Here is a 13043-nt window from a genome sequence, read left to right on the forward strand (position 1 = left end):
GAAGGCCATTTGCAGTGGAGCAGTAGAGAGAATGAACCTAGGAACAGCAGCTGCGTATGGGGACACACCGTTATCGTCCTCATCTCATGGGGGAAGGACTTGAAACCCTGGGGAATAAATAGCTCAACCATATCACACAGGTAGTAAATGGTGAAGCCAGGATTCAAATTCACCCAGCCTGAGGGCAGTGCTCTAAATTTTAATCTCTGTGGCTCTGCCTTGATAAAAGAGTAACCCTCTTTGGAATCTGTTACATCCTTGATGCTGTCATGGTCCTGACAGGGTCCCCTCGAACCCCGGGGAGTTTAACTGTCTCTCCTATTCCCTCGTGACTAGCTTTAGAGATCCAGACGGCAGTTCTCCCATGAGATAATGTCCTGGAAACATCCAGCACATTAGGCATGTGGCAGGGGCTTAATATGTGTGAGTTTTTTCTTCTTTCTGTCATGGGCTCAATTTCTGATTTGTTGTTCAGTCGCTCAGTCGTGTCTAACTCTTTGTGATCCCATGGATTGCAGCATGCCCAGTTTCCCTGTCCTCCACTATCTCCTGGAGTTTGCTCAAACTCATGTCCATTGAGTCGGTGATGCCATCAAACCATCCAATCCTCTGTCACCTGCTTCTCCTGCCCTCAACCTTTCCCAGCATCATCTTTTCCAATGAGTCAGCTCTTTGCATCAAGCGGCCAAAGTACTGGAGCTTCAGCTTTAGCATCAGTCCTTCCAATGAGTATTCAGAGTTGATTTCCTTTAGGATTGATTGGTTTGATCTCTTTGCTGTCCAAGAGACTCTCAAAACTCTTCTCCAGCACCACAGTTTAAAAGCACCAATTCTTCGGCATCAGACTTCTTTATGGTCCAACTCTCACATCTGTACGTGACTACTGGGAAAACCATAGCTTTGACTATATGGACCTTTGTTGGCAAAGTGACATGTCTGCTTTTTAATATGCTGTCTAGATTTTTCATAGCTTTTCTTCCAAGCCAGTGTTGATATTCAGTGGTATATGTGTGCATGTGTGCTAAGTAACTTCAGTCATGTCTGACTCTTTGTGACCCTGTGGACTGTAGCCTGCCAGGCTCTTCTATCAGTGGAATTCTCCAGGCAAGAATACTAGAGTGGGTTGTCATGCCCTTCTCCAGGGAGTCTTCCTAACCCAGGGATTGAACCCATGTCTCTTAAAAACTCCTGTATTGGCAGGCAGCTTCTTTACCACTAGTGCCGCATGACTGCTATATTCAAAGAGTATAACCATCAAGGTCCTACTGTATAGCATATAGAACTCTGCTCAGTGTTATTTGGCAGCCTGGATGGGCGGGGATTTTGGGGAGACTGGATATAGGTATATGTATGGCTGAGTCCCTTTGCTATTCACCTGAACTATCACAACGTTGATTGTTAATTGTTGTTAAATGTTGGTTGTTAATACTCCAAAACAAAATAAGAAGTTTAAAAAAATACTCCATGCCAATCAGTAAATAAATGTTGCCTTTTCTGCCAGCTCAAACACCTGTTCTACAGGGCCCCCTGAGACCAACCCATGATAGAAAAACAAAAAGATTTCTGCCTGACACAATCAGGGGCCTCTAGAATTCACTCCTTATCTTTGCCGTGCATCTGTTCTGATTGTTTGGGTCTCAGAAGTACTGGCTGTGAAATATTTTGAGGATTACCCTCTGATCTATTCACTGCTATGCATCAAGAGCTATGGGGACACTCTCCCCTCCTGTCTCATCATCATTTTCTCTTCCTGGAAGATCCATAGAAAGCTGGTTCATAATCGCTTGGCAGCTGATACTGTTTCTGTTTACTCTACGTTGCTGGGTTCCAGGTCACAAGAAGGAAGTGATGAGTTTAATGTAGGTTTTCAAGAAAGTGTTCTCTTTGGTTTAGAGACCCTTCTCAAAGGTAGAGGCAAAGCCTTTGCTGCTGCCTAGCAAGTCAATGTAAGATATTTCTGCTTCTATCATCTCCAGCTGTGTCCATCGGCCCTGTGGGGAGCAGGGCAACTGTGTGCCTTTGGTGCTTGATCACACGGATGTGGTGAACTGTACCTCTGGTGGCCCGGGTCACATGAAGTGCTCTATCACCTGTCAGAGGGGGTTTGCCCTTCAGGCCAGCAATGGGCAGTACCTCAGGCCCATACAGGTGAGTTGGAAATCTGTGGTCATCAGGACCAAGCCTCTGGGGAGGGACAATATGCATGCTCCTCCTCCTGGCTGGATGGGGGAAAGGCCTGTGTTTTTAAATCATCTGAAAGGAAAAATGAGAACTCTAACAATCAAGGAGACACATGGATTTATAGAAATGCAAGGTATAAGTAGAAATATATAAGAAGTGTAAGAAATTATGATCCCGACTTTTGGCTTCAAGATGAGAGTGTTACAGTTTAGACCTGTCCAAAATTTGCAGGCAAGATAGGATGCAATCAGCTTTTTTGTGGTCCATCTTTTGCCTGTTCCCCCAAGTCCGACCCTCCTTATAAGAATACTGGAGGGAAAATTATGATTTTCTTTCTTCTGCTACTGAAGTAGGACTTATATCAAGATTCTAGTTTTGACTGAATTTTTCAAATTTCTGTAAGCTACCATGGCACCACTTCCAGGATTTTAAGGTGGTCTGAAGGTAGTAGAATATATTAGTGAAGAGCATGGCTTGGGAGACAGACTTGGAATGAAATTTGACTCCTCTGTATATTGTGTAATTTTAGGTAAAGACAAGCAAAACATGCCAACCTCTTTAAGGTTGTTTCCACATTTGTAAAATAGTTAGATCAGAGGTATTTATGTCCTTGGGCTGTTTTGATGACTGAGTAGAAATAATTCATAAGCTTCTATCAAAATGGTAGGCACCTAGCTCTCTGCAAAGCTGCCATTATGATGACAATGATGATGTATTGTCGACTAAGAATTTTGTTTTCCCTCTTTCCTTTAGAAAGCTTTCCATATTCTACAGAGGAATTTGAAATTTGAGAACACATGAGCACAATATGATAGAGAGACAGGATGCATTAGGCAAAAGGTAAATGGTGCTTGAGAAGAATATGAGGGAGATGAGGTATGATGAAGGACGAGTGGAAGCATGATTTGTAGTCAGGTACCAATGGCTTGGAAGATTGGAATTGTTTTTCATATTGTACCAGTTGACTGCTCAGCAGATTGTGGATCCGTGGAGGAATTTCACTTGCTTAGACACAGAATTTAAAGATACAATCTTTGGTTTCAGATGGCTTAAAGAGACTTTGTAGAGAGACCGTTTTGACATACCTTGAGGCATCAGCTCCTTGGTTTGTGATGCTCTGGTCAGAAAAGCAGAACTCTTACCACCTACCTGTCCTTAACTCAGCTTACCTCACACTAGAAAAGAGATGGAAAGAAGGAAAAAGAACAAAAACAATGTAGGAACCAACTACATTTGTGTGCTAGGTAAAGAAGGAGAGAGAAGAAAAGATGGTGTGTGCAATTCATTAAAATTAGGAGCAAATTCAAAACAGAACAGTCAATACTTATTGGAGCCAGGAGAAAACCCAGACAATATAGACAGTGTTTGAGAGACATTCTGTAAGTGATCACTGTGAGTGGAGCCAGTCTTCTAGGCTGTGAGCATTGCGGTTGCGGCCAAGTTGGGAGAAGGAAGGTGGGAGCTCTCCCTTTGCCAGTCATATGATGGAATCATCAAGCACAGCTCTCCAGTTGACTGCTCCCATCACCTGAGCCTGGCCCCCCTAAAGAAATGATATGATCCCAGCTCGTGATCACACGACAGCAGGGATATCTGCTTTTTGTTGACATAAGAACTGAAACTAACCAGAAAAATGTGTCTGGCTTTGAACTGGGGCCTTCTGGCAGGGAACCTGGGGACATTGGGAAGGACGGAGGGGCAGCCAGGCAGGAGTAGGTGTCAGGGGTGACAGGTGCTTCCACCAGTCGTTCTACCTTCAGCTTTGGTGCCACTGTGGTCTCCCGGTGGGATGCTGGCTGAGCCCCAGAATCTCCCTTCTCTCCCTTTGCCTTTTGGTAACCTACTATGGTGACACTTTTCACCCAACAAGCCATGAGTGTCCAGGTCTCTGAGTGCCTGCCCATCCTGTTCCTCTCACTCTGAAACTTCCTTATCCTTGCTTCTCCTCTGCTGCTGGGAAGTCTTGCTTATCTTTCAAAGACCAGTTCCTGAGTTATCTACTATGTGAATCTCCCCGCAAACACTCTCCCTCCTACCCAAGATGGGCAATCCCTTCTCCAGCCTCTGTAGTGCTATCTTACCACCATAAAACAAGCATGCCTATATGATGTTGCTGTTATTTAGTAGAACAGTTTGTATTCTCCTTCTTCTTGGTCCATGTTTTCTATTTTATGATTTGCATTCTTTGTATTACATTCTCACAAATCATCATAGAAGGGAGTAAGATATAACCAAAATGCATCTCCCATATTTTCCTTTTTAACTTCTTCTCCTTCCTTCTTCTCTCTCTTTCTTCTTTCCATTCTCCCCACTTCAGATGTTTTCTGATTCACTGCTTCAACCTGTGATGAGCTCTGCTGGTAACTCCTTAAGGGTCTTGTTTATCCAAACTTGAAAGTACCTGGCCCTTCTAAGTGCTCAAAAAAAAAGTCTCCTCATTTGTTTCATGGTGATGAATTCTAGGACCCCCTACATAAGCCATAGCCCCAAGGAAATGGCTGGAATCTCTTAAATTTAACTACAAGAGTTTGGAAGATGCCTCATGTGCATTAATTCTCAGGTGTTCTTAAAGACTAGGCACCATTCTCAGAGAATATGATTATGTTTATTATGTACCATTATCAGTCAGCTTATCAGTAAAGGTCCCAGCAGGAAACCGACGAATGCCCAAAAGGGGGCAATTTGAGGAACTTCAGTCAAGGGACTGCTGATAAAAGTGGGGGCAGGATATAGGAAATGGCAAAGAGATGGTCCAGAATCCCAGGGTGAAAGGGTCATATCCCTTCTAGACCTAAAGAGTTGACTGTAAGGGGCAGTTAGCAGAACCCATGAGAAAGAGTGCAGCAGGCGTGTGAAGAGCTCTGCCAAAGGAGGAGCCACCCTACAGCGACCCAAGGGAGGGAGTAGCAAGAATCAGCACCCCGACCTCCCTTGCTTCTCTGCCTCTTCAGTCTCCTACCAGTGTTACCTTGGGTGCTACAGCAGACACAAGTCAAAAGCATGAAGTCCACAAGGGCCAGGGGCCCAGAGCACACAGCAGGGTAGAGTAGGGTGGAGAGTCATCTGGAGAAGCATGTGAGGAGAGCCAAGAGTTGGCCTGGAGGAGCGTCTTCATTTAATGACTCCCTTGAGCTCACATGCACCTTTCATCAACAATGTACTTGGGTATTGTGAAATTGCACATTAAGACAAGGCATAAAGAGGGAGGGAGGCAAAATCATTTTGCCCATTGTGAATATTTGCACAAATAATCATCAGGACTCTGCCAAATCCTGGGAACTATTTTGATAAGCCTTTTTGTGTGACTTTGATAACAGAAAACTTTCTGTTTCTAGAAGGAAATTCTGCTTACATGTTCCTCTGGGCACTGGGACCGGGTTGTGAGCTGCCAGCCCCTTGACTGTGGTGTCCCCGACGCATCTTTGGTGAATTATGCAAAATTCTCCTGCTCAGAGGGAACCAACTTTCTGAAACGCTGCTCTATCTCCTGTGTCCCACCAGCCAAGCTTCAAGGTATTTTCTGGCTAAGCAGGAGTTATATGCAAGTTCTCTTCAGGTTCTCTCTCTTTTTTTGGGGGGGGGAGGGGGCGTGTACTTTGGGGATATTTTCTTTACTCCAGTGACCTTCCCACCTGACTCTGCTGAAGCACCCTCTTTTGACAAGCAAGAGGCAACACATTCCTTGTCTCAAACACTTGGAAGGATGCCCCTAACTCAAGATCTCATTGATGAAAGAAACTGAGACTTTCCTGTTTTTATTTGAGTTTATGTTCTCTGGAGTCAAGCCAACTAACAGTTTTCTGAGAGTATTAATAATTCAGATACCCTTTATCATGCACATTTTAAAATGTAATATTTAAAACCCTTCTATGAGTTAGGTGCCTTTAGTCCTGTTTTAGCAATGAGAGCACAGTTGTATGAGCTGTACTGCTAGGGAGAGATGAGGATGTGGTAGAACTTCTTCTGATCCCACATCTTTTTGTTGTTGTTGTTTAAGAGAGCGTGGGAATAGGCTATTTTATTTTACTTGTTTTTTAATTTATTTTGGCCACACCCTGAAGCATGTAGGATCTAGTTTCCCGACCAGGGATCGAACCCATGCCCCCTGCCTCGGAAACACAGATTCTTAACCGCTGAATTGCCAGGGAGGTCCCTCTGACCCCACATCTTGCTCTCCCTCATGAACTTAGGTGTGCCCAACAGTGATCCAGCAGACTTGTTACAAATGCAGATTCTTAGGCTCATGCTGACAGAGTCTGCTTTAGTAAACCTGAAGTGGGTTGGTGATACTACTCTATGGGGTGTCCATAGATTGAACTCAGAGAAACCGCGGAGGCATAGGGAGTATGGTATTGAAGTACAGAAGTTTGCATCAAACTGCGAGTTCAAACCCTGCCTCTGCCCTTACTAGCTTGGACAAATTACTTAAACTCAATTTCCTCATCTGCAAAATAGGAGATAATGATGGTATCTATTTCACAGGATTGTTTGAGGTTTGAAGTTCACACAAGTGATACATGTAAAATGCTTACAGCAGTGCCTGGCATGTAATGAGCCCTATAAAAGTGTCATCTAGTATTATTATAATCCTTTCCGCAATACTGTCACTACTTGATTTTTATTATTTGTAGTGAGGAGTGAGGTAAGGATTTGGTTGGTAGCCCTTCTTTCATTCAGGTCAAAAACTAGCTTTGTGACCTCTATGCTACAGAAGAGAGCGCAGTAGACGCTCTGTGGGTAGAAAGATATAGGATAAACATTTGACCTGATGTTTTAGAGGAGCTGCTCCATGAAAAATACTGTGACTTTCCAAGAATGCCTGTCTGTTGATAGGTCTTCGTTCTTTCTGTTTGTTATTTTATTTTTGGACTCTCTGTTCTGAGCATTCTGTGCTTCTCTTTCTTGGAGTCAGGACTGAGCCCGTGGCTGACCTGTCTTGAAGATGGGCTCTGGTCTCTCCCTGAAGCTTACTGCAAGTTGGAGTGTGATGCTCCTCCTGTTATCCCGAATGCCAACCTGCTCCAGCCTCGCTGCCTCAAGGGCAACCATGACGTGGGCTCTACCTGCAGATACGAATGCAAACCAGGTTACTACGTGATGGGAAGCACAGAGAATAAAGTCAGGAAGTAAGTTGGAATGTTCCTGGTCTTTGCAGTTCTCTCTACCCTTGTACCTTGCTCCTGTTCTTTCACTTGCAAATCCAAGACCATTGTTTTGGAAATAACATTAAGGCCTTCTGGGTTGTCCACCATTTGTTGTGTGTGTTTTTCTGTATAATCTCTCTTCGACTGCACAAGTGTGTTCCCCAGTCGTGACCGGCAGACTGGCCAGACATGCTTCCTGTAAAGATATGATTTCCCATAGCAGATTCCAGAGTCTCATCTTGGTGTGTTTTAAAAGAATCTCTGCCCATATTATTATTTTCCTTGAAAGTAAGTGTTAGGAGCTTCTTAACTGGTACACACATCACCCGAATCCAACTCTGTCCTAGAACATCATCATCAGGCCCATTGGAAGTTTAAAATTGTGGCTGTGGCAGAAATTGTCTAGGGTGGTCTCCAACTCAGATTCTTATTAGGTATGTGATGCTGGGAAGTTTCTCTGTCTCAGTCTCTCATCTGTAAAATGAGGATAATGATAATAATAATGTAGGAACTAAGTAAATTAATATGTATAAAACATGAGTCAGTGAATTAATTTTTTTAATTTTATTTTTGGCTGTGCTGGATCTTCAGTGCTGTGCTCAGGCTTTCTCTAGTTGCAGCACGTGGGGGTTACTCCCTATTGCAGTGACTTCTATTGCAGAGCATGGGCTCAGTAGTTGAGGCTCATGGACTTTGTTGCTCTGCAGCATATGGAATCTTCCTGGACCAGGAATCGAACTCATGTTCCCTTGATTGGCAGGCAGATTCTTAACCACTGGACCACCAGGGAAATCTAGTAAATCTATTTTTAAAACATAAAACTCAATACATATTATCTATTACTATTGTAATTACAGTGTCTCTGCTTTATCCTTCCTGGACTTTGTGTGTATACATTCCTAGACCCAGAAATCAAGAGGACCTTTCTTCAAAGTGCATGGCGGACCAGAAAGAATAAAAGATTTGCTGCATAATTTAAGAGAAACTGTTTTGAAGATACTTGTGCTGGGGTTCTCATCCCAGTTATCACCCATTTTATTAGCTGAGTAACCTCAGGCAAGTTACCGAACTCTTTGGGTCTCATCTCCTTTGTAAACTAGGGATAATACCTGCATCAAAGTGCTCAGTTGAGGATTAAACAAGATAATACATATTCAGCCCCAATAGCTCAGCAGGCAAAGAATTTGCCTGCAATACAGGAGATGTGGGTTCAGTCCCTGGGTTGGGAAGATCCGATGGAGGAAGGCGTGGCAACCCACTCCAGTATTCTTGCCTGGGAAATCCCATGGACAGAACCTGAGGGGCTACATTCTATGGAGTTGGATACAACAGAGCTCACACGCAATACAATAATGTACAGCTCAGTGCCTGACTTGTGCTAAATGCTCAATAAATTGTTTCAAAAAAAAAAGAAAGAAAGAAACATTTTCTGAACAAACAAAACAAGCAAAAAACTTTCAGAAGAAGAAACTCCTTGTACTCAGTAAATTGTAACTATTATTTTCCTACCATAGATTATGTCTTATTACTTATCTAGGACTTAATTCAAAATCTGACCATAGTAGGTATTCTTTTTAAAAGATTTTTTTTTTGAATTGACAAAATCCTAGCCATGGCATTACCAGTGATTCCAGAAGATATCAACTTCGATTGTAAACTAGAATTTTCTAAGGGAGCGGAAGAAAATTAGGAAGCTAACTTTCTGGCTTGCATTTGCCCTTCTCTAGTCTACATCCAGCCATCTCAGTATGGGATGGATTGAGTCTGGCTTCACCCAGAGCCTTTCACTCCTGAGAAAACCCAAGATAATATTTGGGGTGGGGGGAGCCTCCTCCTCATCTCAGCCCAAGGCAAGAGCCATACTAATTAGAACATGAATAATACTGATGAAAAATTCATAGGAAGTAGCATTCTGGTTCAGTGACTCTAGCAGGTACAGTCTACAGTTTTTGACAACCAAAAACACATTTGCATGTTCTGGTCATAGGGTCTAGATCAATTTGCATCAACATACATTGATAGGCAGGGAGGGCCCAGGTCATCTTCCAGTGAGAATGTCATTACAACCAGCCCTGGAGGCTGTTGTTTTCTTGCCTTTTTTTCTTTTCTTCTTGCCTCCCTTCTTTCACACCTGCAGCCAACTCAGGGGTCTGCAGAACAGTGCAATAAAGACCAACAGTCTCGGGACCAGGAGGAATTCAGGGCAGAGGGATTTTTCCTAGCTCTCCAGGCCCATCGCTGAGCTTTGCATTGGGAAGAGTGTGGCTTCCCCCCCAGACGATGGGCTTCTACTGCATCCACATCTCCACCAGCTTCCCCGCCCCAGCAGGGGCAAACAGGGGCCATTTGCTGGCATGACTTTCTTTTCTGGTTGAGAAACTGGAAGCTTATGTCACAACGTCAGCATGGGTTTGAGCTTAAACATTTACATTTGCAAGCACCATCCTGAGGAGAGATTAAATTATTTACCCCACTGTGTAAACTGATTTCAGTCTTAGTTTACACCTGTTTACATACAGCAGTAGATTGGTAATCAGAAGTTTGCAAGTCAGGAGTAAATCACTGTCACTTGCTGCTTGTGTTTACCCAACAAATTATGTCAGCCTTGTCCCTCACTTGGAGCCCAGCATTGTACAAATGGAGCCCTGAAAATTCTTTCTAGGGCATGCAGGCAGGGGGAGAAGAGGTTGAGAGAAGTTGGCAGGGAAATCAGCTCAGACAGAGTGGGCATGCGCTAGTCTTCTGCACCTCTTTGAGAAGTGGAAAAAGCCCCCTGATGGTCAAGTTCGCCCCTTGTTCTTTGCATGACCCTGAATAAGGTACTCCACAATCATAGCCATGTGTCTCAGACTTTGCATTCTTAATGTGAGGGGCGGTAATGACTTCTACCGAACAGTATTGTTTTGATGCCCAAAGTAGGTAATGTCCTGAAAGTGTTTTATAAACTATGAGTTCAATACGTGTGCTAGATGTAACTTTGTGTTCATTTCTTTTTGGAAGAAGGAAACAGCTACCAAAATATCAGCCAAGTACATTGCCTTCCTGCTTCTTCTCAAGTCTGTTGAATATTGTTTCAAAAGAGAAAAAGAGAAGTGCTGCGTCTGACTTTTCTCTTCCATCCGGCTTGTTTAAGTTTTGTGCCATTGCACTTGGAGGTTAGCATGGAAGGCACAGCTGCAGCTACCACTTTCTCACGAGCATGCTCTGTGTCAGCCTTGGAGTTAGGAGCAAAGACCCCTGTAAGAGTAGGACCAAGGCTCTGGCCTCCAGGAGCACACAGCCGCCATGCTCCCTGTTTCATGGGCATCATTTCTTCTTGCAAGAGAGCATAGGAGTGGACACGGACCACAGTAGGCCCTTTCTCTTGGCCCTTGGATCCCTTGCCCCTTCTTTCTGGGATTTGAAGATGCACTGTTCACACTGAATCTAGTCCCTGAGGACAGAGAAATGCAATGGTTTGGCCTGGGTAGTGCACTCTGATCTTGAAGTCCTGAGTAGAGTCAGTATTACCCAAACCATATAGATTCTATAGAGGGAAAAACTGAGAAGGAGGTTAAGTGGATGTGGGGTGACAAATATTCAGTGAAACAAATGCCCATTATATGGTACAATCATAGGCTGGTACAGGCACATTGTGAGGTATCCTTCTAAACATTAAAGATGTTTAGAAGAATATTATGGACATGGGAAAACATTCACAATATGGCAAATGGATAAAAGCAAGAACATAATTATTATAAATGACACAATCCCCATTTTCCACATTAAATGTATATTTTTAGCATTCTTTTTCAGTAGCTAGAAGTGATGATGATATTAACAGCCATAATCTTTATATAGTAAGTTTATAGGGAATATAGCTTTTATTTTTCTGCTGTTTATATATGCTAAATTTTCTAGACTTTAGAATGAGATAAATAGTTTAAAAATGAAGTAATGGAGTGGATATCATAGCCATTTGTGGAGGTGGAGAGTGATAAAAGGAGAACTAGCCACATCTTTCTAAACAGGCAAACCAAACAGAGACCAGCAGTCCAAGATGGCATTAAGACAGGAACTTGCCACTGGCATCCTGCTCCTAGACTCATCTATATTTTTTAAATTGGAGTATAATTGCTTTACTCTGTTGTGTTAGCTTCTGCTGTGTAATAATGTGAGTCAGCTCTAAGTATACATATATCGCCTCGCTCTTGGGCCTCCCTCCCACCCCTCTCCATCCCACCCCTCTAGTTCATCACAGAGCACTGAGCTGAGCCTCCTGTGCTACCCAGCAGCTTCCCACTAGCTGTCTATTTTACAAGTGGCAGTGTGCATACGCCAGTACCACTCTCCTGATTCATCTCACCCCCCGTCCCCCTCCATGTCACATGTCCGTTCTCTGCATCTGCATCTCTATTCCTGCCCTGCAGATAGGTTCATCTGTACCATTTTTCTCGATTCCACATATATACCTTAATATACAAGCACCATCTCTGTTCTTGAAGGCTGTCTCAGACCTCATCTCCTCCAGTCCTAACTCCTCTTCCCTAACTTCCAGCAGATCATCCTACTCCCAAAGCGCAAAGGTCTGCCCACCGGTGTGCCAGCCAAATGACACCTCCAAACAGGCTTTCCCCCTTCTTACTGTCTAAAATGAATTAAGACCAACAAGGACCTACTGTACAGCACAGGGAACTTACTCTGTTTTGTAATAAACTATAAGGGAAACAAATCTGAAAAAGAATATATATATATATAATATATATATACTTTATGTATTATATGTATCAGATCAGATCAGTCGCTCAGTCATGTCCGACTCCTTGCAACCCCATGAATCGCAGCATGCCAGGCCTCCCTGTCCATCACCAACTCCCGGAGTTCACCGAGACTCTGTACACCTGAAACTAACACAGCATTGTAAATCAACTATAGTTCAAAAAAACCCAAAAACCTCAAATATATATATATGTATGTATGTATGTATATATATATATGTATATATATATATATTTACTAGAAAGAAAAAAAAACCCAGCAAAATGTCAAGACCATGGGCAAGTGGCAGGACTTAGGGAGATTTTTTTTGTTTTCTGATTTGAGGTTCTGTTAATAAATAATATTTTATAATAAATAAAATAAAAGGAACTCCTCCACCTTTACCCTGGATCCCGTAATCTTTCTCAAACATTTCCCTCAACTTCTTCACCTTCCTCTTTCCTGCAGCTGAAGCCTCTCTCTTCCTCACGCCAGGTTACTTCTCTTTAATTGTGCTCAGGTCTCTCCTACATTAAAACTCAAACAAGCAGAGCCTTTTCTTGACCCATGTTCCTCTCCAGCTATCACAGCTTCCCCCTCCCTTATGAAATGTGTAAAAGAGTCATTTGTATTCACTGTCCCTGTCTTATAGTTTTTTCTCTCCTTCACACTTTGACACTCAGGTTTCCATTCCCATCTCTCCACTAAAGCTGAGGGTGCCATGAACATCGCTGCCAAATGCAAGGACTCTTCTTGGACCTAATGTGGTGTTAATTGCTCCAACTACACCTGTCCAACTCTTTGTGACCGCATGGACTGTAGCCCATCAGGCTCCTCTGTCCATGGAATTCTCTAGGCAAGAACACTGGAGTGGGTTGCCTTTCCCTTCTCTAGGGGATCTTCCTGACCCAGAGATTGAAACTGGGTCTCCTGTATTACTGGTAGATTCTTTACCATCTGAGACACCAGGAACCTAACGTT

The 13043-nt window shown here is 43.2% G+C and overlaps 1 protein-coding gene across 1 annotated transcript in view; it reads left to right on the plus strand.

Moving 5' to 3' along the window:
- PAPPA2 (pappalysin 2) overlaps positions 1-13043 on the plus strand; it is a 317947-nt gene that overhangs the window by 219404 nt on the left and 85500 nt on the right. Inside the window, exons 15-17 of the mRNA XM_027565412.1 lie at positions 1977-2148; positions 5517-5694; positions 7094-7307. Of these exons, the coding sequence (XP_027421213.1) occupies positions 1977-2148; positions 5517-5694; positions 7094-7307 (564 nt within the window). The remainder of the gene's footprint in view (positions 1-1976; positions 2149-5516; positions 5695-7093; positions 7308-13043) is intronic.

Source organism: Bos indicus x Bos taurus, chromosome 16 (assembly GCF_003369695.1).
Source record: "Bos indicus x Bos taurus breed Angus x Brahman F1 hybrid chromosome 16, Bos_hybrid_MaternalHap_v2.0, whole genome shotgun sequence".
NCBI lineage: Eukaryota > Metazoa > Chordata > Mammalia > Artiodactyla > Bovidae > Bos > Bos indicus x Bos taurus.